Here is a 23,200-nt window from a genome sequence, read left to right on the forward strand (position 1 = left end):
TGGTATGCCAAACTGTAGCCTTTATAATCAATTGTGAGAAACCTATAATTAAAAAAGCATCTTCATGCTGTGCTGTGTTTAGTCGCTCAATTGTGTCCAACTCTTTGCGACCCCGTGGACTGTAGCCCACCAGGCACCTCTGTCCATGGGGATTCTCCAGGCAAGAATACTGGAGTGGGTTGCCCTGGCCTCCTCCAGGGGATCTTCCCAACCCAGGGATGAAACCCAGGTCTCCCGCATTGCAGGCGGATTCCTTACCATCTGAGCCACCAGGGAAGCGAACTTATTTAGTCAAACTGCATCCTGGTCCTTTGAATTATTCTTTTTTGTTACATAACAATGTGTACCCAATTTTTAACTTATATTTCCAACTCATTTTACAGTTAGGATCCCCTTTTAACAAATACGATTATAGCAGCCAGTTCAATGTAATAAAAGTATTTCTTCTTCTGGCCAACAGCCCATACTAACACTCCTTTGCTGATGGAGATCCAAGACTCCTTTTGAAGGAAAAACCCCGTATGAGAAAGACATTCACAAATCCCTGTCCATTAGGCAGTAAATCTACTTAACAAAAAGGTTATCCTTTCAGCAGAGTATTGACATAAAGTACAGGTTTGCATACCTGCACAGTGTTAAATAACTCTCGACAAAAACCTGACTTTTTCAATGTTGCATTGATTTTATTTGGGGCTTTATAGGGGTTTTTGCCTCATAGAGCTTCACAGGTTCCAATCAGGTCTGGGTAGAGGACTGTGGGAATCTCACCCCGATCGTCCAGGGCAACAGATCCCCTGACACGCTAGCAAAGGAAGCAGAAGAGAACACGTGCGTATCTGCCCTTGTCATTCCCCGTATCAGCCAATCAACTGTGCTAACAGAAAGCAGAAATCTCACTCTCATCAAGGAAAAGCTACTTTTCACTTATTTTTTCAATTTATTTTATTGACGTATATTTGATTTATAATGTTGTGTTACTTTCTCCTATATAGCAAAGTGATTCAGTTTTACATATATGTATATATATATATTATATATATGTGTGTATATATATATATTCTTTCTACATATTCATTTCCATTATGTTTCATCACAGCATATTGAATTAAGTTCCCTACACTGTACTACTTTTCATTGACATTTGAAAGGGTTTTGGTAATTATATTAGAATATTGGAATGCCTAAGTAAAAGTTGGAGAATTTTCAATGTATGAAAGAAAAATTGTTATGAATCTACCGTGTGTCTCTGGGACAGTGGGTTTATGTGAGCACCCAGATTCTCTGCATTTACATGAGTACTTTCTTGCCGTAGGAGTCGGGTATGTGTTTGGCTTAGGGCACCCTCCTGCCAGGCTTCAAATTAGGTGAGGCTGGTAAAGTAAATAAAAGGTAATGGATTGTGTCCATTCATGACTTCATTCCATCCTGGGAATGACTTTATCAGTAACTACTCGAGGGCAAGACTTGGCAGTAAGCATGTTCAGTAGATGTCTGCCGGCAATAGAAAGCTGCTTTTATTTCCTAAGGTGTTTGAGATGTGCCAGACTGAAACCCTCTTCCCTCACTGTTGGATACATCTAGTGTAGTTTTCCGAAGATGATTAATGGTTTCTCTCTCTAGGCTCATGCTGCTAATTACACCCAAGCTTCTTGAGCTGTCTTAATCAAATTCACACACAGGTAGGAGCCTTGCAGGACTCAGGAGTGTGGTGAATCAGGTTCCGTGTGTTGTACTTTCATTTGTCCTCTCTGGTCAACACTCGTTTTCTCTGTGCTCACTTCGCTTGCTGCCCTGTGAACTCAAATTTAAGGGCTGTGTTCAGTTGCGTGTTAGGGTGGGGTACCGGTGGAAGGGTGCATTTTAACAGTGTTTTGCCAAATTTAAATTGGGTTGATTTTTTTTTTTCCAAATTAATTTCCTATTTTTAATATTGCAGCCAGATAGGAGAGATTTGAAATCTACCATTATCCTGAAATACTAAGAAAAAAGTTCAAAACTTACATTTGCAGAGCATCACTTAGTTAACGAGTCTCCCTAATGAGACACAGTTGGAAATGATTGCTCTCTGTGATGAGAGTGCTGTGTGTTTCCTGGCATCTCGGTGCCCCCTAGTGCAGCAAGCCAGTGAGCGCATCTTTCTGGGCAGGCAATCTGTGTTTTTACTGTCTGATCAGTCCATTTCACGCTTCCCTGGGTTCTGGCGATGTAATTAGACACTAATCCATGATTCCAACAAAGTCCTTGGTCAGTCCCATTTTGCCAGATAGACCCAGTTTTTAGAGTAGGTGTTTGGTGGGCTAGAGAGTGCAGAAAAGTAGACCTCAGCTGGACTCTTGAGACCCCTTCCAATGGACACATGGCCTAGCTCCCAATGGACCTTGTAGAGAGTTCCGAACACGAACAAATCTCCTGCTCTCGTGCAGGCGATCTGTCTCAGGGTGATCGCTGGGACCCCAGGATTTTCAGTACCTCGCCAATAATCAGAGGAAAAGATTTTGTATCAAGATGCACTCCTACAGTGCAGAGCAACAAGAACAAAGGGCTTTGAGAGAGAGACAAGCTTGCGAAATTTCCTCAAACTCTTTTAGCCTTTATAAAACAGTCTTTGATAAAAAAAAAAAAAAAGTAATCTTAGACATTTTAAAGTTTTAATACATCATCTATTTTGAAACCTCTATATACTTTAACATGTGATATAAATCTTCCTCTATTAGGTATACTGTGGCCAAAATAGCCATTAGGTGCAATTTAAGGATTATGGAAAGGCGCTCTGAACCTAAAGGCTTGCTCTCAAAACTGTTCTGAAATAATCACAAAATTGTGAGCCATGTATGTGGTCTTCATGAAGTTCTGCCAAAATGACCTTGAAACAAGCTGTTTAACTTCGTTGGGCCTCTGTTTTTCCATCTATAAAGTATTAGTGCCCCTATTTAAAGGGATTACTTAAGGATTCAATGAGATAACATATGCCTGACACATGGCAGAGTTCAATAATTGTTACTCCTACCTCCTCCTCTTTCCCTCACCTTTTTTTTCTTTTTTTTTCTGATCTGAAATAGTCAACACCTGTCTGGAATACCAGACACTAATGGGTAGATGGTGGATTACGATGCCCTCTTTGTGAATTGTCCCCAAAGAGCTGAGACGCAGCCAATTCTCGTCACCATTAGCTTTTGAATATTGGCTAGGAAATCTGTAAGAGAGTGTGGGATAAGCGAGTGATGTAGCCATTAAAATCTTCAGTGTAGAAACTGTAACTAATAGGAACATCAGGGTATTGCCTGTTCAGGAACTGCACCTACTTGACTAAGGAAGGAAAGATTTTTCTTCTTTAATGATGATTGTAATTGCAGTTTTGACTGAGGGAGCAGACAAGAGGAAAGAAAAGGCATCCAATGTGGAGAAAGGTCATTTGGTGATTATGGAATTTTTTTCCAGTTATAAATATCACACTTGCTTTTCAGAGTCAGGCTATTTGAAAAACAGATGCTCAGTCTTCCTATGGTGAATTAGTCAACAAACAAAAAAAAAGATTTTAAATTCAGTCTAACAGAAGGAAACTCAGAGCCACACCTACATGCATGCTTGCACATGTACACAAACACAAATACACACCTTGGAGATTAAACAGACATTTTTATGCTTTTATGTGTGTTATTTGTTTTGGTGACAACACTGAAAATTCTGTGGGTTTTGTTATGTGGTTCGGGTTAGTGAGTTTCCATGCAGAGAAATAAGAGACATTTAACGGTAGTCACTCTGATGGTAAAGAAGAATTTGTCTTTTCTCCCATTTATACTCTAGTTCTATCATTACCTTGACACATGAATTGGACAGAAACCCAGAGAACTGTGGAAAACTATGTGTTTCATTAAAGTTCTGTGAAATCTTTCCAGATCTTCTTAGACATTATTCTGGAATTGACCAAGTGTGAATTTTACTCTATTTTTATCAGATCTCTGGAATGGAGCTAGAGGAAGTCTTACATATGCCTCAGTCCAACCCCTTTATTTTATAAATGGAGAAACTAAGATCTAAAGAGGTCGCAGGGCCAGGGTGGCCTCCCTCATTATTATCTCCCTTTCCTGATGAATGTATCACGTTTGCTTGGTCCATCTCCCCAAGGTAGTGAGTGTTCAAAAGCAATAGACCTGATTTGCATGAGTTTGGCTTTCCTTAGCACCGCATCATGGGAAAGTCAGTCAATTCCATTCCTCATTTCCTCCAGAGAATTGCTTCTTCCCAGCAAAATTATAATAGAGAGAAAGGGATTACTGAATAAATATATTGTTTTTTAGTAACTTCTTTTTTATTTGATGAAACATTTCATGTTCAAGTTTAAAACTGCAGCCTATTTCTTGAGAGTGAAAAGAACTCGCATGTGAATTGGCAATGAGAGTGTTGTGTTTACAATTAGGAGGAGAATATGTGTTCTAGTTCTGTGCTTTACAAAAACTCTGGGATTGAATTTTACCTCATGTAAAACCTATTTGGCAACTCATTCAATATTACCCAACAATCAACAAATATTTATCAAGCTCCTCCTACTTTCCTAGCAGTATTTAGAGTCTTAGCATGCATGTATCAGGGAACAAAACAAAGATTCCTGCGCTGGAAATTGTACATTCATGCACATTTGTAACATACAGATGAGCTATTGCTTTCCAGTACCAAAGTATTGTTGCACAATATTCTAGTGAAAATGTGTCATTTAAAAAATTAAAAATCGTCTTCCTTAAAATAAAGGCCTCGTTTCTCAGGGAAATTTTCTGGGCAAGTTGCATGAAATTTGGCACAATACCGCCGCCTTGTGGCTGCTTGCATAAAAAACCCACGTACACCATAAGGTCCTCCTGTCTTTAAGGTTTCTAGGACAGTTACCCTGTCAATGGAAGCCTCTGACCCAAAATTACCTCGCCAGGAGTACTTAGAACTGGATTCCTTCTGATTTTGTCACAGAACGACTGGAAGGGCTCCATCGCTTTTGTCGTTGGAAGCCGGATCGAGGACGAGGTTCTCATTCGCGCTCTCACCCTCGCTGTCCAAGTCCCTCAGCGCAGACTCTTCAGTGTGGTCTCCTGGCAAGACATCGCCCAGCAGGTACCTGTCCCTTCTCACCCCGACGCCCGCGGGAGACTTCTTTCTTAAAATAATAAAGTAATGAAATCAATAAAACCAACACATTCTTGGGCAGTTTGGTAAGTTTGGGTGCAGGACTTTGCTGAAATAGCTAGAATAAATTTGGAAAGATCTAATCTGGAAGAGGATGTTTTTTGTTCGTGAATGCTGCCCTTTCAACATCCATTCATTCAACAAAAATGTCTGAGGTCATACTAGGCTCCATGCTAGGTTTTGTTAGGAATTATTTAATAAAAGTCTCAATAGCAATAAAAGACAAAACTGTTTAATGTTCCAAGGAAGGCCATAGCTAACTGGGAAACCAAAGTCTCCAAAGCATCCTAGCTGTCAGAGGTTGGAGGAGAAGGATAACACAGAGAACTTCTGTCAGATGGCACACCCACCTACAATTACTAATGGCTTACCAAAGTGGCTATAAATAATTGAACTAACTGATGACTATCTCTTTCCCAGTCCCTCAAGTCACCTAGGTACTTGAAAGTTACATCTGTCTAAGTATTCCTTAAGTAAGCCCTTCTTTTTCCTTACAAGTGAATTTTCTTACAGGTCAATGGATCAAGTGCAGTTTTTGGAAGTACATCTAAAAAGGCAAAGAAACCTCTAAGTGGTAATGCTCCCTTGTATTTTGAGGTAGGTAAATGTATTGATTGAAGAGATTTTTGTAATTTTTTAAAAAACAAGAACTGAAGTAATAATTTTATAGTCACTTTAAAAAAATTAATTCATTTTTTGAAAGCAAATCCCCTCTCATTGTTGGGGCTGTTTGTTCCTAATGATGGGCATGTAAAAAATCTTTTTCCCTTTTAACAAAATCACCCTTTAGGAAAAAAGTTGTCCCACATTGTCTACACTATCACTGTGTCCAACTGAAGACTGTAAATCAGAAATGTGTGTATTTAAAAGTGTTGGGTCGTACTTTTTTATGGTAATTACTGAGTGTGTGATGGTATTAAAGGGGATCGTGTTATTGGTGAATTACCAAGTGTTAGTTTCACCAAAGAAACAATGTAAAAATGCCCCAGAAAGTGCTTCCTGCACATGGCAGAGAAACAACTGGAATAATTTTCCGTCCATTTGTGAACTGTGCGTACACTTCACCTTCTACTCTAATCAGTGTGAAAATAACAATAATTTTCAGATTAATGATCCATTCCGCTTCTAGCAGATGCAAAAATCTGGCCTGTCTGGCCAGTGGGTTTGTGCAAAGGACTTAGAACTCAGGCCCAGGACAGGGGCTTTCCTCTTACCCTGTCTTGTTAATATCCAACTTAGAAGAAACTATAAAAATCCAACAATTAATTAGAATATCGCTTAAAATTTGTCAGGCACTATTTTTATGACTCTGCAGACCAAAAGCATTAAGATTTTGAGATCTTTCAAAACAAACTTGTTTGCACTTTATTTCAGTGATGACTAATAAAGTTTTTATGTGTCTCGCTTCTTGGATGGTTTCATAATAGGCTCTGTAGCGTTGCCTGAGTACTATCTGAACAAGCTCCCCTGGATTTATTTACGATTGCCAATACTGTGGATTTTGTAGCATTAACTCTTGCTGCACTGCTCCTGCTGTCATGGAAAACTCGTTCTGCACTGTTAAGGTCAGAGAACGTGCCTTCTAGGTTTTGTTAGGATGTCCCACATGTGTGTGCCCAAGTTGAAACATTATGTGATACCTGGATTTAAAATATTGGAAGTTTTCTTCTGAAGTAGCCATAGAAATCCACGTCCAATTCTCAGGCCTGGGATCAATTAGCCCCCACTCCCCCTCCCACCCAAAGGACTCTTTCTTATTCAAAGATGCTCAGAGAAAATCAGAGATGATAACGGGCCAGTTTTTATATCTGATGTGGACAGGCATCTTGACTTGGATGTGGGATAGCCCGATGTTACAGACCCCGAGTTCAATTAGAAAGCCATTCCTCTCCAATCTGTGCTGTGACTCCGAGGAGCCTTCACTCAGAGGAGGTCCATCTCACATCTGGCTCCCCCACATTCTTCCAATGGAGCATTTGGGCAACAAGCTTCCCACACCGGCTCACAGACACTCTTCTGAATGGTTTCAGAAGAAAAGGGAAGGCAGGATGAGCACCAGAGAGATGGACCTGGGGTGCACCAAACCTGCATTAATGTCAGTCACTGTAGCAAAAGTAGATCAAATGCATAAAACAAATGCAGGTTCCTGGGTAGTATCAGCCAAGGCCAGCATGCACATGTAGAGAAGAGGACATCTCCAACCTCAGTCCCTCCACACTTAGGACCTGTTTTGGCCCCTCTTCTCAAGAGAAGTGAAATGCTATAGCCAGTGCCTACTGAGAGTCTCAACGCAGTTAGGAGTGGTGGCCGTGAAAGAGGCCCAGAAGCCAAACTCTTTGAGGACCTCTGGACCTTCCAAGCATGCAGACAGCCTCCTGTTAACTCTATTTCTGGTTAAAATCTTTCGTGGTCGGTAGCAACTAGGACAGTGGCCACAGGTGAATTCCTCAAAAGCCTGTTTAGGAAGTCTTTTATTTTTCTTCTCAAAGGAAACTGCGGTGGGGGAAGAAAAGATAATTCAACAAAATTGCTTCTGTTACATGGGAAATTCATAGAGTTCTGTTTCCTTTTAAATCTCCATTTTGGAGGAAGGAGAACTCAAAATAGATAATATAAAGGCTATGCACTGACACTGACTTCTACTTGTAGGATACTCTCTCTCATCAGCCTTAAATCAGAGCCTCTTTGTTCATACTTTAAACACAATTCTAACCTATTTGGCTTTCTGGTTTCCCAATCTGCGGTCGATTAGGAGCAGAGAATTCAAGTGAAACTTCACTCCAATGCAGTTGATCCATGAGTAGCAAAAGAGTGTCAGAACCACATTACATATTTCCAATAACGACTTGAAATGTCTGGGCCAGCAAAGACCACATTCCACAGTGATTTGCTCAGGTTTCATTTGGATGGCTTGGTGCTATGTACACACAACCTCATTTTGAAATTATGTAATTTCCCCCTGAAACTTTAGAGTTTCATCTAGCCACTCTATTGTGTTTGTGAGATAGTCTTTATTTATAAATTATCATTCTTTGAAAACATGCTTAGGTTTTTGCTAATGTGATTCCACAGAGACATAGCAATCCGTGTGTTCTTTCACCTTCTCTTTAGGGAAATTAGTTTTGCTCTAGAAGGAACTACAACAAAGACCCACGTGGGAATGGGAAGAGAATTTGCCCCTTTGTATATGGTCTCAGGAATGTTAGCTATCACTTCATAATTCTAGTAGTAGTAGTGGTGGTAGTATTTCATCATGAAGATGAAGACGGTTATGATCCCATACACTGGCATTGCAGATAATTTCCACCATGTCATTCTATATGAAGATGTGTACACATATGAGAATGGATATGCAGACATTTCTTGCATTATTAGTGACCAGTTTTACTAAATGACAAACAATAAATACATTCTTATTCAAGCACTAGCTTGTCAGACTATCTAGACAGTGGAAGGAGTGGAATATGAATAGTATAAAGAGTCTAACCTCAAGAAGTTTAAGGATTAGTTAGGGGGAAGAAAAGAAAAGAAAATAGATATGCCTGAGACAGAGGAGGTATTCAATATATGTTTGTTAAATTGTATAACACAATGCAGAAAATTGTCAGTGAAGTCTATGCGGGAGAAATGGAGTGTTCTGGGCATTTTAAGGAAGATGAGGTTAGGTTAGCCTAGGTGGTGAGAGCTAGAGGAGCCTTGCGGAGAAGGTGGCATTGGAAAGGAAGTGGAGCTAAAAATTTTGATCTTTTAAATATATTGTCCCAATTGACCCATACTACAGTTAAAATTATATACATATATATCCCCATTTTACATAGAGGGCAATGGGAGCATAGAGAAGGTAGGAATTTTAGTCATGAGAAAATTTGAGGAACTTGGATTTGATGAATTTACCATAGTTAAATACATAGCCTCAGATATTTCCACTTTGCCACATACCCAGTCTTCTAAACACTGGGCTCAAAGCTGCCCATCCTTGGATAGAGATAGGTCTTAACTTTCAAATGTGGGGGCGTTCTATGTAAAGGGAACAAACAGCTCAAGTAAAGGAACAGAAATGGAGGAGAAGACAGGCTGCATATGTACTAAATTTGTCCTTACATGGTACCATGCATACAAATTATGAAAGGTAAACCCTGTACATATGTTAATTACAACTTTAAAATCCTAAAGGTGGAATTTTATGTGAAACCATCTAAAACACTGGGGGAAAAAACCCCATGCTTTAATATTCATGCCTGCGTTTAAATTTATTCTCTAAATGTGCACAAATATTTTTGTGTGTGCTTCATGGTCCACATACTGGACTTCGCTGGGGGCTCAGATGGTCAATAATCTGCCTGCAATGCAAGAGACCCAGGTTCAATCCCTTGTCGGAAAGATCCCCTGGAGAACGGAATGGCTACCCTCTCCAGTATTCTTGTTTGGAGAATTCCATGGACAGAGGAGCCTGAAAGGCTACAGTCCATGGAGTTGCAAAGAGTCAGTCATGGCTTAGTGACTTTCACTGACTCACTCACTCATTCATGGTCCACATAGAGAATCTGACCTGTTCATTGGCCAGTGTACTCAGTTCTGACCAAAACCAAAAGGAAAATATTGATGGACATTCAAAGCCAACTGAAGTGTTATCTATGAGAGAGGTCTGTGTGTATCATACATGCAAAAATTCTCCCAATTTTGAGTAAATCTGATACACAACGGTATCTGAGCATTTATAAGTTCAGTTCAGTTCAGTTCAGTGGCTCAGTCGTGTCCGACTCTTTGCGACCCCATGAACCGCAGCACGCCAGGCCTCCCTGTCCATCACCAACTGCCAGAGTCCACCCAAACCCATGTCCATTGAGCTAGTGATGCCATCCAACCATCTCATCCTCTGTCGTCCCCTTCTCCTCCTGCCCTCAATCTTTCCCAGCATCAGGGTCTTTTCCAATGAGTCAGCTCTTTGTAATCAGGTGGCCAAAGTATTGGAGTTTCAGCTTCAGCATCAGTCCTTCCAATGAACACCCAGGACTGATCTCCTTTAGGATGGACTGTTTGGATCTCCTTTCAGTCCAAGGGACTCTCAAGAGTCTTTTCCAACACCACAGTTCAAAACCATCAATTCTCTGGCACTCAGCTTTCTTCACAGTCCAACTCTCGCATCCATACATGACCACTGAAAAAACCGTAGCCTTGACTAGACAGACCTTTGTGGACAAGGTAATGTCTCTGCTTTTTAATATGCTATCTAGGTTGGTCATAACTTTCCTTCCAAGGAGTAAGTGTCTTTTAATTTCATGGCTGCAATCACTGTCTGCAGTGATTTTAGAGCTCCAAAATATAAAGTCAGCCACTGTTTCCCCATCTATTTGCCATGAAGTAATGGGACTGGATACCATGATCTTAGTTTTCTGAATGTTGAGCTTTAAGCCAACTTTTTCACTCCTCTTTCACTTTCATCAAGAGGCTCTTTAGTTCTTCTTCACTTTCTGCCATAAGGGTGGTGTCATCTGCATATCTGCTGCTGCTGCTGCTAAGTCATTTCAGTTGTGTCTAACTCTGTGCGACCCCATAGACAGCAGCTCACCAGGCTCCTCCGCCTTGGGATTCTCTAGGCTACTGGAGTGGGTTGCCATTTCCTTCTCCAATGTGTGAAAGCGAAGTTGCTCAGTCATGTCCAACTCTTCGTGACCCCCATGGACTGCAGCCTTCCAGGCTCCTCCGTCCATAGGATTTTCCAGGCAAGAGTACTGGGTTGCCATTGCCTTCTCCCTGCATATCCCTGCATATCTGAGGTTATTGATATTTCTTCTGGCAATCTTGATTCCAGCTTGTGCTTCCTCCAGTCCAGCATTTCTCATGATATACTCTGCATATAAGTTAAATAAACAGGGTGACAATATACAGCCTTGACATGCTCCTTTTCCTATTTGAAACCAGTCTGTTGTTCCATGTCCAGTTCTAACTGTTGCTTCCTGACCTGCATACAGGTTTCTCAAGAGGCAGGTCAGGCTGTCTGGTATTCCCATCTCCTTCAGAATTTTCTAGTTTATTGTGATCCACACAATCAAAGGCTTTGGCATAGTCAATAAAGCAGAAATAGATGTTTTTCTGAAACTCTCTTAGATGTAAAATTTTCAGACTTTGACATTGTGGCTTTGATGAATTAGAAAGAAAAGACTACCAACTGGGCAAAGGGGTCATTTACCCAACTTATCTGAAATCAGAGTCAGCTGCCTTAAAAGTTTTATATTGCACTCCGTAGTTCTTATTTCATAATAGTGATTACTGTACCTCACTATGGGAAGCGAGACTCTGTCCACACACAGACTGTGGTTTATGTGCCTGTCTCTGACTTATTCAGAAAAGACAAATTGGGTCACTATACAAACAAAATCCCAACAGTCTGCTGAAACAAAGTCATCCATAAAGAATAAAAGTTTTTATATCCTCATTTATGGCTCACTTCAAAGAATAGTCAATTCTATACAATAACAAACATGGACAATCCTAAACTTAATGTAATACATTGCAATTTTACAAATACAAATAATTATTAATTTTCCTCTTTACCCCATCAGTAAAAAACAAAACCTTTTATCAAAGTATATTAAGATGGGCTTTTCCATTAGGAAGTAATTTTATGAGATCATTAAATGTGGAAAGACTTTTATATTAGATATGAGTTATCAACCAAATACAGTTAAGACAAGTATAGGATGCAAATTTTTATATCTTCAGATCTAATTAGTTTCACCACATTTTTTAAAGACTCTTTGCTAGTACATTAGATTAGAACCCCCAGAGGTAATAATCCATTTTTTGGTCCCTACTCCTGGGTGTGTAGACATATTTCTCAAATTTTTCCCCAACATGTATTCATAATAACTCACAAGTAAAAACAGAGGCTTAATTATTATCTAGTTGCCACCCTTTTCCAGATTCCTAATGTGAAACTCATTCCTTACAGAGTGCCTCGAATTAAGTCTATTCGATAGAATTGTAACCCTTGTTTTGGGGGGTGGCCCTTGTCAAAATGAAAAATGGAAAACTCATGCTTCAGAGATAGGAACAAATAATATGTGAACACATTTAAGAGGTTTGAAGTTATTAAAATGGCAGATCTACTGGGAACAGAGAGAGCAGTATGTCATGGAAGGAACGAAGGGAAACGAGACAGGAAGCATTCTCTGGCCTTTTCAATCCTGTGTTTTAAAACAAAACTAAAAAATTCGGGAAGAATTGGAAGGTAGCCAACCTAATGCCGTTATTTCATAGAGCTTAGGGACACACCAGGAAATTACAGGCCAGTTAGTTTAACTTCACTTGTAGGGAAAGTATTAAAAACTGCTGCAGGAGATCAAGTAAAAGGATGCTTAGAAAAGCACAGCTTGATTAAGACAAGCCTGGCCAACGTGGTTTTCGGAAAGCGAAGGTCATGTCTTAGGAACTTGTTGAAATTCTTTGAAGCTATTATGGCCAGTATAGTCTTCAAAGAGCCCAGCGAGGCCCGGGGTCTGCGTATCTTTTCTGTTCCACATCAGTCCTTTAGGGATGCTTAGAGAACACGGCCCACATCAGGGCCTTGGCGCGTTCAGGTTTAGAAACCACTATCAAAATAGCAGAAAATAGCCTCTGATGGAACATTTTGAAAGCTGGAACCAATTAATACAACCCGATATTTATAAATGTAAAATAATGACTTGGAACAAAATTTAGGAATATTGAGCTGTAACAAAGAAGTACTGCGCTGGGACTATAAAAACAATCTAGGGATTCTTGTGCCAGAATGTGAGCTTTGGAGGCATTTCTCACCCAAAGAAGGGAAAATGAGGAGAAATCACAATACTAGAAATGTTTATAAAGAGTTATGAAGAGTTACAACTGAAAGAATTTTGTTAAGATGGGGAAAAACAGCCAGATGGGTTATCAACCCTGAGCCTCCGTGTTTTGGCAGCCAGAGCAGTCCAGCAGAGAAGGTAAGGCCAAGCTGGTAACAGGAGCAGGAGGTCAGGGTTCCTGGGGTGAAAATATGTTTGCTTCTCACGTCAGAAACCTGAAGTTCTGTTTTCAAAAAAAAGCACAACTCAAGCAAAGACATCCAAATTGTGCCCCCAGCTCTTTTCCACCCCGCGGCCCAGGCAGCTGGCCAAGCCCATGTAGCAAATAGTCAGCAGTTGAGGAGGCAGGTAGTCAGTGGGGAAGAGTGATACCCAAAGTTGAGGACCCTGGGATCCATCCACACAAAATGCACACTCTGTGAGGATTGGGGTGCTGGTTAGGACCGTGGTCAGTGGGAGAACTGCTGGGCAAGGCAGGAATCCAGTCAAGGATTCCAGGACACAGATATTAGTGGAGGAGCAGCCACAATAATAAAGCAAGTTTCAAGTGGTAAAGAGTGGCCATCATTGCCTTTGCTTGGGTGGGTTTGGAGCCTCTCCAACATGTTACACCTCATGCCTACCATGATTGGAAGGATACTGGACAAGGAATCATAAAGACAATCTCATCCAATTCTTGTATCTAAGACTGCCAGTAAACCCCCTTTATGTATGGTAATAATAGTTACTGTCCATCGAACACTTAATTTGCACCAAGTTTTGTGTGCTGGGTGTTTAGTATCTATTAACTAACCTAATCTTCTCAACAACTTGTCAGGAGATAATGAGAAAATGATGAAAGTGAAGCGCAGGCAGGTTAAGTACCTCATTAATTTGGAAGCCTTTTTTCCTTCCCTAGTGGCTCAGATGGTAAAGTGCCTGCCTGCAATGCGGGAGACCTGAGTTTGATCCCTGGGTTGGGAAGATCCCCTGGAGAAGGAAATGGCAACCCACTCCAGTACTCTTGCCTGGAAAATCCCATGGATGGAGGAGCCTAGTGGGCTATAGTCCATGGGGCCGCAAAGAGTCGGACACAACTGAACGATTTCACTTTCTTTTTGTTCCTTCTGCTTGTCTTATGCAAAAATTGAAATTAGTTTAGATTCTACAAGTGGTAGTTGTGGTTGCACATTTGTTGAATACAAGCTACTCTCAGTAATTAGAATTAACCTCTAAGTAGTTCTATTATATGTTTATTACTCTTCCTACTACTCAGGTGAAAACAATGAAGATGTATTAGCAGATAATGAAGGTGCTGAACAATTTTAGTTATTTTGAGTCATGTTGATGAGTGGCTTCTGCTCAAATGTTTGGATCAAAAGAAATTTTTTTTCTTACAATTAAGATTTATATGGTTAAGGTGACTGAGTCTTTTCCTTGGAAGAAAGAGGAAAAGATGGGAAATAAGAGAATTTAGTGCAAATTAATCAGAGATGAAGGTGTAGAAAAAAGATCTATCTGCTGAAATTGAAGCTCTAATACTTTGGTCAACTGATGCAAAGGGCCAACTCATTAGAAAAGACCCTGATGCTGGGAAAGCCTGAGGGCAGGAGGAGAAGGGGACGGCAGAGGATGAGATGGTTGGATGGCATCACCAACTTAATGGACATGGGTTTGAGCAAACTCCAGGAGATGGTGAAGGACAGGGAAGCCTGATGTGTGGCAGTCCATGAGATCGCAGAGTTAGACATGACTTAGAGACTTAACAACAAACTAATTACTGAGAGCTTAAATTCATCTCCAGAGGGTCTCTTACTAGTTTGATGAGACCTGTACGCAGGAGTTAGATGCACTGGTCCAAACCAGGCGCATGGGCTCATATGCAGATTCTACTACCCACTAGCTATGTAATCTTGGACAAATTACATAACTCTGCTGTACTTAAGTTTTCTCTTTGTAAACTCAGAGTTGATAATGCTGTCAACCTCATAAAGCTGTAATGATGATTAAATGAAAAAGGAAATAGAAAGAAGCATAGTGCTTGATCTAGAATAATGATCCAATAAGGGTTAGCTATTATTATTTTTTTTTAATTTCTGTTCTTGTTTTCGGTGATTGTTGCAGTTTTGTATTCCAGAAAACATGAAAGAATTGAAATACCTATAAACAGGGTTTTAAATTTTTTTTGTGGTAAAAAATACATAAAACTTACCATCTTAATTACTTCTAAGTGTACAGTTCTGTAGTGTTAAGTATATTTGCATTGCTCTGCAGAAAACCTTCATGACTTTTTCATCTTATAAAACTGAAACTCTGTATTCAGTAAACAACTCCTCACTTCCCACCCCCAGCCCCTGATAATCATCATTCTATCTTCTCTTTCTAAAAATTAGAAAACTCTAGATACCTCATATAGGTAGAATCATATAGTATGATTGTTTTCGCCTTTAGGGACTGGCTTGTTTCACTAAGCATTATGTCTTCAAGGTTCATCCATATTGTAGCAAATGTGAAATTCCTTCTTTTTTAAGGCTGAGTAATACTCCATTGTATGTATTTACCACATTTTATTTATCTGCTCAATCAATGGTACACAGGTACACAGCTTTGGCTAAATGATCAAGTGATAACTAAGGTTTAAGAAATTCTTTATTTTATGCATTGCACAAATATTTGAATTTCTAGTAGTAGTAGTGTTATTTGCTCAGTCATGTCCAACTCTGTGCAATCCCACAGACTGTAGCCTGCCAGGATCCTGTGTCCATGGAATTCTCCAGGCAAGAATACTGGAGTGGGTAGCCATTCCCTTCTCCAGGGGATCTCCCCAACCCAGGGACCAAACCTGGATATCCTATATCGCAGGCAGATTCTTGACCATCCGAGCCAGCAGGGAAGCCCATCTGAAGGTCTGTCATGTACCAAATCTATGGTTGAATTTATCTTAATGTATAAAACAGATATAATTTCCTGCCCCCAGAGAGTTTACTTTTGAATGGGAAGGGGAGACATTAAGCAAAAATCAAATAAGCAAACACATACACTAGTATAAGTTGCAATACTTGCTTTACATCAGAAGGAATTACATGGGAAATACTTTCAACTGAGTATTTGGAGATAAACTGAAAGATGAAAAAGAACCAAGTGATAAGAGACAGGGAAAATTATTCAGGTCGAGGGAACAGCATGTGCAAAGAATTGGAGGCAGGAAGGGAACAATGTCAGCCTCTCAGAGGAATAAGAAAAGCCAGTTGTGTTTGGAATTTCATTAAAGAGAGAGAGTGTGATAGAGAAGTGGGCAGAGGCCAGATCTGAAGGAATTGGTAGGCCCTTGTGTCCAGGGGATCTTCCCGACTCAGGGTTTGAACCCAGGTCTCCTACATTGCAGGCAGATTCTTTACCATCTGAGCCAAGAGTATATTAAGGAGGAAGAAAATGCAGGATGGTGTCCCTGAGATGGGGGGCGGGAGGGACAAGAAGATGTCGGGGTGATTTTAAAGTCCTGAACTGAGAAGCTGAGTAAAAATGTCTTCTTCAAAATAAAAAATTGAAAAAGATTAAATTTGGGGAAGGTGTGGAAGTACAGTTTGGACCAAATTTTATGTGTCTGAGAGGTGTTATAGAGACGTCAGAGAGGAAGTCAGCTTTTTTAGTCTTTTTCATTCTTTGTATCTTTGCCTGTTTAGCACGGTGCTGATGCTTAAGTATTGAAGAGGTGCTTGTGGTCTGAAGAAACCAGCTCGTTAATGAAGGACTAGTGAGAGTTACTGGAAGGCACAAATAGGACACAGTGGACCATCTCAACAGCAGTCGTTCAGGAATATTTCCTGGGTACCAGAGGTACCCTTCCATTTCCTCTTGTTTTTGGTTCCATATCCCATGCAGTGGTTTTCTAACTATGGGTAGCAGCCTGGCGGTTTACACAGATATTTAGTTGGTAGCAACTGTGTGTATATATGTGGTTTGTGTTGTAAATATTTCTTCTTACTATAAATATAGGTCTGAAAAATTTGAAAAAAAATAAGACCCTAGAGTCCTCTATGCCCATTTCATGTTTTCTTCCTTTTGCATCTCCCTAGACTGAAGAGTATGGTAGATGCTCATCCCAGCTCAGCCCTCATGCAGCAGACACTTACAGAGTTTCTATCACAGTCTGGATAAATGGCACATGAGGCCTGGTCTCTTCCCTCCATCACGTTGTAAACAATATGTTTGTTTCTTGCTATTTCATGACATTTTAATACCTTGTAGCAAGTCTGATGTAAAATTTATAGATTTAATCCCTGGTTATAATTGAATCTGCTATTCATTGAGACCTGTGGCTGACCTCGCTTATTGTTCCCAACTTTCAGCCAAAAGGGTAATGGTCCCCAGACAGGGTATGTTGGAAAGAGGAGAGAGGGAGGGGCAGAGCAGTTACCAAAATAGTCAAAGATGCAACAAAGATACAGACAGCCTTGCTTCCTTAGAGGAGGAGAATGTGTAGCTGGAACTGAAGTATGGTAACAATTTTCATGCTTCTACATATTTTTAGTGTGACCTCTATTTCTGAAATTCTCTCTCCTGGATCCTTGGTAGCAAGGAAAGGAAGAAGGAATATCAAACTAAAGATGATAGAATAGACAAATAGGAATTCATTTATATTTACTGAAAAGCAACTGCACATATTAACTCAAAGAATATTAATTTTAAATAAGTGGATTTCAGATAGCTATTTATATATTAAAATCCATCCATTCTTCTATTTCACAAATGTGACTGGCCAAAAAACCCCAAAATACTCAAAACCAATTAAGTATCCTGATCATGTAAGTTATCTAAAATATGATTTCTCTATTGCTTCAAAAATATATTTCAATATATAATTACAAGTTTAAAGGTTTGAAAAATAGAAAACCAGTCCTACAAAAATTCTTTCCTAGAAAAGGTGAAATTGTTCAATAAACCTAGTCCTTTAAATTTGCATCTTTCAACTTCATCCTTATTTGGATAACAATGCTCATTACCATTTGAAATCTATAGAGTGCTTATTGTGAGCAAGGCCAATAGAATACCCTGCAGAGTACCATGTACTTCATCAAACATTCCCAAATGAACAAATTTATTATTATTTGTGCTAGCCTTTATCAAGTCTTTATTTGAAAGAGACAAACTCAGTCTGGGCTCACTCAATCATTGGGAAATATTTAATTAGATTATATTGAAGAAGATAGGAATGCATAATTAGTTTAGTTATTCTCAGTATTATTCTTCCATTTATTGCTGGAGCTGCAGAGAAACAGAGCACAGGCTAATAACATGTAACCTAGTCACAGGCCACCACTGCTGAGTCCTACTAATTTATGAGGAGCTAGTCTTGTATTACATTCTCAAGGATTCATTTTAGGAATATTATTGAGAGGGGGAAAAAGGATAGATCCTATCTGGATTTAATGCAAGAGGCTAATATATTACTTTTTGTAACTACTAAAATTTCAAGGACTGACAGCAAATTTCTGATTTGCTTCTCCCCTCATAAAATGTCTGCTTTGAATTATGCAGAAAGAATTCTTCTTCCTGCCAACTTGTTTCAATCCCCTGTACAAAACCATCCACAGAACATTGTCAGGGGTTTCCTATAGAGGTTCATTTCAGGATTCCTCAGTCATTGGAGGAACACATACATACACACTCACACACACACACACACACACACACATTTTCTCCCCTTTTTGGAGCAAGCAAAGGAAAATGTATTGGACTGGTAAAGTCTGTGTATGGTACTTTCTGAAAGCAGAGACAAGGATGAGTCATCAGATGGTAGAAGTTTGAGAGTCCTGTGTTATGTATGCAGGTCCGCCCTGTGTGTAGGTGGAATGGGCAATTGCCCTGTGATGTGATTTAAGAGGTGCTGGAAGTTCTGCCTGTCCAAAAACAGCCCCCGCAACGCCTGAGTTCAGGCATAGTGTCCGTAAAACCCTGGCTCAGATGAAATGAAACTGCCTTTTCAGAATGCTAACTCATTATAGCATTTTCCTAGCAGCATGCGTTTATTTATCAGAAATAAAGGCTGGGCCCTTGAGGGGATTTTCACTTGTGCAGGGACAGTGGGGGAAGGAGTTAACAGGATTCCAGGCTTTGGGTAAGGATGTGAGTCTCAGAAATAATTTCTGCATCACCACTGAATGAGTTTGTTGAAACTAAACCTCTTCCACATTCAATCAGTCTTTTTTGAATCAATATTTTATGGAACATGGCGTTTTATCAAACAGGCAATGCTTTTTACTGGGACCTTATTAACAATAATAATAACAACAACTCACATTTGGAAGATGCCTTTGAGAGTTTACAACAGTTTCACACACAATGTCAGGTTTGATCACAACAGTACTATAAGGCTGACTTATCTTTTATTATTCTCCAGTAGCAAATGAGCCAAGAGTTTCAGAGAGGTTAAGAGACTTGCCCTGTGCCCACAGCTGGTAATGTCAGAACCCCATGTTGGAACCTAGACTCCAAATTCAGGGTTCACCCTGTTACAAGTTCTTTGAGACATAGTCTCTACAGTCGAGGAGCTAACAGTTAAATTTAACCAGTTTAGTAATTCATCTGAACAAAAGAACCAGCTCTGGGAGTTTTCCCTAGTGCCCCTACTGAGAAAGTGTTTCTCCTTGGTCTTAAAGTTTATAAAAGGACTGTGCCAAACACAGCCTTCTGAAGGTACACATTTGGCTTCAGACATTTGAGTTAGGCTTTGTCAGTCATTCAATCATTCTCAGGGCTAAAGACATTCCCCACTTAGAATACTGACCCCTCTGCACAAAGTTGTAAAATGTAATAAACAGTTATACAGGAAAAATAAAAATATGAATTGGCAGATATTAACTTAGGATTTTCTCTAGAACCCTTTGAGCAGATTAAAAAATCAGGGTAGAACTTGATCAGGCATGACAAAGTGACTGTAAATCTAGAATTTCTGTATTAAGTCACATCTACCTTGCACCATAAGCAAATACACACATCTCCATCACTGTAGGTGATGAAGCCAGTTTTGTCACAGCTCTAGCTCATTCTTTTTCAGCCATCTTGCACTTAATTCAGTTTACACTCCTTCTTCACCAAGTGCACCAAGTTAAATAGAATTATGTAGAATTTAAACTTAGATGTTCCCATTTCACAGCCAAATAATCCTGTTCAAATGCCATCTCTTTTGTGAAACCTCCTTGGATTCCTGTAGGCAAAGTTCATCTTGCTGTGTTGTGTTGTGGGTGGTTGTTTTTATCTGTCTCCCCCTGCTTCGTAGTGAACGGCATAAGCATTAGAGGACATGTGTTACTCATTACTAAAACCCCAGTGCTCTAGGCTAACAATCCCAAGTTATTTTCATCACATATCCCATCAGTTAAAAAAAAAAACAACTGAGCATTTTTTCCATGTATGTTGTGTGTGTGTGTATACAGAGAGAGGTATGTACAAGAATATAGATTACAAATATCATAGAACATTCTCAAAAAAAAAAAGGATTAAAAAGGACAAAAATAAAGGCAAATGTCATCAGAGGTTTTAATTTTTTCGCCCTCCTGGCGGATAGTCTTGCACTTGCCCAGGGCCGCATTTGGAAACCGAAGCCACGAATTTTCACACTTTGGCAGGACACAATAAATGTTGGTGCAATGGGTTTGTGGAATGAGTCCCTGGCATATCAGGCCCTTCCCCTGACACCAGTCACTTTCTCAATGAGTGGACTGGCTCCAAGTGCTTTCCCAGCTTCTGAGCACCCTGGCTTGGCGAGAGGAGGGCTGACTGGATGTCAGACACACTGGCTGTTGCAGGGTACCCTTATACAAGGGACAACCCACACGATGTTGGTGAAGGGCTGTGTGATTTGTATGCCGATTCTTCCATTCAGCATGTATTGTATTGGCTGTTTACCACGTGCCCATCACAAAATTAATTTCACCCTTCAACACAAAAGATGGAGATGGAAATGGGCAATTCTATTACTGTGTGATAACAAAGAAGTTGTTGAAAGTGCATTGAGTGCACAGAGCAATGCCTAAATCTTTCTAAAGTTTTGGAGGAAAGGTTTTAGGAAAATGGCTAGAAAGCTGAATGGGGAATTTATGAAGTAATGAAGGAGGAAGGGGAATTTTAGGCACAGGATTCAGCCTAGGCAAAATCAGGCAGATATATACACAGCATAGCATAATCAACAAACTCCAAATAGTGGGTATCCCGGGAGGATAGGAGGGAAAGTGGAAGCAGCAGCTAGGCATGAGGTTGGACACGTGTGTCAGGGCCAGGTCATCAAGGACTTGGTGTGACCTGCTAAGGAATGAAAACTTTATCCTCTCAGTATAGAAGCCTTTGAAGAATGTTGGGCTGGAAAGTAATGTGAGAGGTGAAGATACTAGAATCAGCGTGCTGGAAAAACTATGCAAGAGGATGGAGGGGTGGCACTGTTAAAAAGTCTGTATAGCATTTACATTGTATGTTTTATTTATTAGTGATTTTATTATGAAAGTAACACATGTTAACTGTAGAAAATTTGGGAAACGTAGAAACAGCATAGCCCATATAGTAGTAAGTAAGTATCTGTAGACTACTCCACCATTCAGAGATGTATACTTGTTAAAAAAAAATAGGAAATTAATGTGCTTTCTATCATATCCTTTTCACATATTATGACATTAGCCTCTTTCTAAAACCATATCCAGTATCTACATAATATTAACAGAAAGTCTATTCAATAATTCATTTAACCACTCCCCTTTTGCTAAATTTAGACTGTTTACCAATAGTTAGGACCCTGATTGTTTCCTTAAGGAACATTTCAAAAAGTAGAATTACTGAATCAAAGTATGTAAATCTTTGTAAGACCCTTGACACACATTGTCAGAATGCATTCAAGACAATTTGTGCCAATTTCCATTCCTTCTAACAGTTCCAAGTTAACCACACCCTCTGCAACATTGTATTTTTTATCTTAATCTATTTGATAAACAAAAACTTGTTAAGGTTGAACACTTAATCATATTTTTATTGGCTGTGCTTTGTAATTATGGAATTCATTAAAGCAAAATGATTATGTAATTTCATTTTCAGATTTCTTGTGATAATGGGAGGAGACCCGCTGTTGTCTAAATTCAGAACAGGGAATATTTGCTTTAAGTGATTTCAAAGCAGATTTTAGATGCTATGAGGGAACAGAAAGAGGGAAGCCATCATCAGAGCCCTGTCCAAGCTTAAGGTCCATTGCACAGGAAGGACACACGTGAAAGACTGCTAATAAAGGCACGCCTGCAGGAGGAGCCTGGTTGAAAATATGAACAAGGGCTGAGGAGTGGGACCAGGGAGAATGGCGTCAGACAAGGATCTGGGAAGGTTTTTGCAGAAAGGTCTTTTGGTGTGTCTTTCCGATTTCTAACCTCTTCTTGTCATCTTATGTCAGTGGTCCTCAAAGTGGGGACACTCAGAATCACCTGGAGAGCTCATTTAAAAATGCCTATTTGAGATCTCAGCCACAGTGATGGGGATCAGGGGCATCTTCAGACAAGTCCAGGAACACACCTTCTCAACAAGCATCCAGGTACTTCCAAACCTGCGCTTGAAGACACACAGTCTCACCTATGTCCATATGCTATTCATAGGGTCAGGAAAGAGGCCATCCTTCTCAAGGATGAACTCTCTCCATCTATACTCTGCCTCTCCCTTACCACCCACCCAGAACTGTACAATGGACCCACTTATTCTGTCCCCTCCTCACAGTCTCCATTGTTCAATGTTCATCCATCCACCCATTCTTTCATTTTGAGCACTTGTACCAGGTGCTATTGGAGTTGGAGGGACATCAAAGCATTATCTGTTGAGTTCTGCCAAAGTAATGGTGACCTGAGAAGGGCCGGGGAATGTCCACGCTTTGCTCGTTCCCCTGCTCGTCGGGGCAGATGGTACTGCTTGCCTGTCCACTTCTTGGTCTATAGCCTCTGAGCAAATTAGAACACCTCTGACCAGCCTACATGCGTCCAGCACTAGAAGCAAATGACAGTCTAACAAAACTGGAAGCTGAATGTACAGAGACACGCCTTATAATCACTGTGTGTGTGTGTGTGTGTGTGTGTGTGTGTGTTTTAAGTTAATTTGTATGTTTTCTGTTAATTTGAAGGCATGAATTTCACCATATCGGTACCAGGTTGATCACCTTACTTCTAATTTCACAAAAAAAATAAATAAATAAAAAATTATAATTG

The 23,200-nt window shown here is 40.0% G+C and overlaps 1 protein-coding gene across 1 annotated transcript in view; it reads left to right on the forward strand.

Annotated features, from left to right (window-relative positions):
• Positions 1 to 23,200, forward strand: part of SPAG17 (sperm associated antigen 17) — a 241,938-nt gene that overhangs the window by 26,612 nt on the left and 192,126 nt on the right. The window contains exons 2-3 of the mRNA XM_065927103.1: positions 4,960 to 5,100; positions 5,686 to 5,769. Of these exons, the coding sequence (XP_065783175.1) occupies positions 4,960 to 5,100; positions 5,686 to 5,769 (225 nt within the window). The remainder of the gene's footprint in view (positions 1 to 4,959; positions 5,101 to 5,685; positions 5,770 to 23,200) is intronic.

The sequence above is a fragment of the Muntiacus reevesi genome, chromosome 1 (genome assembly GCF_963930625.1).
Source record: "Muntiacus reevesi chromosome 1, mMunRee1.1, whole genome shotgun sequence".
Classification (NCBI taxonomy): Eukaryota; Metazoa; Chordata; class Mammalia; order Artiodactyla; family Cervidae; genus Muntiacus; species Muntiacus reevesi.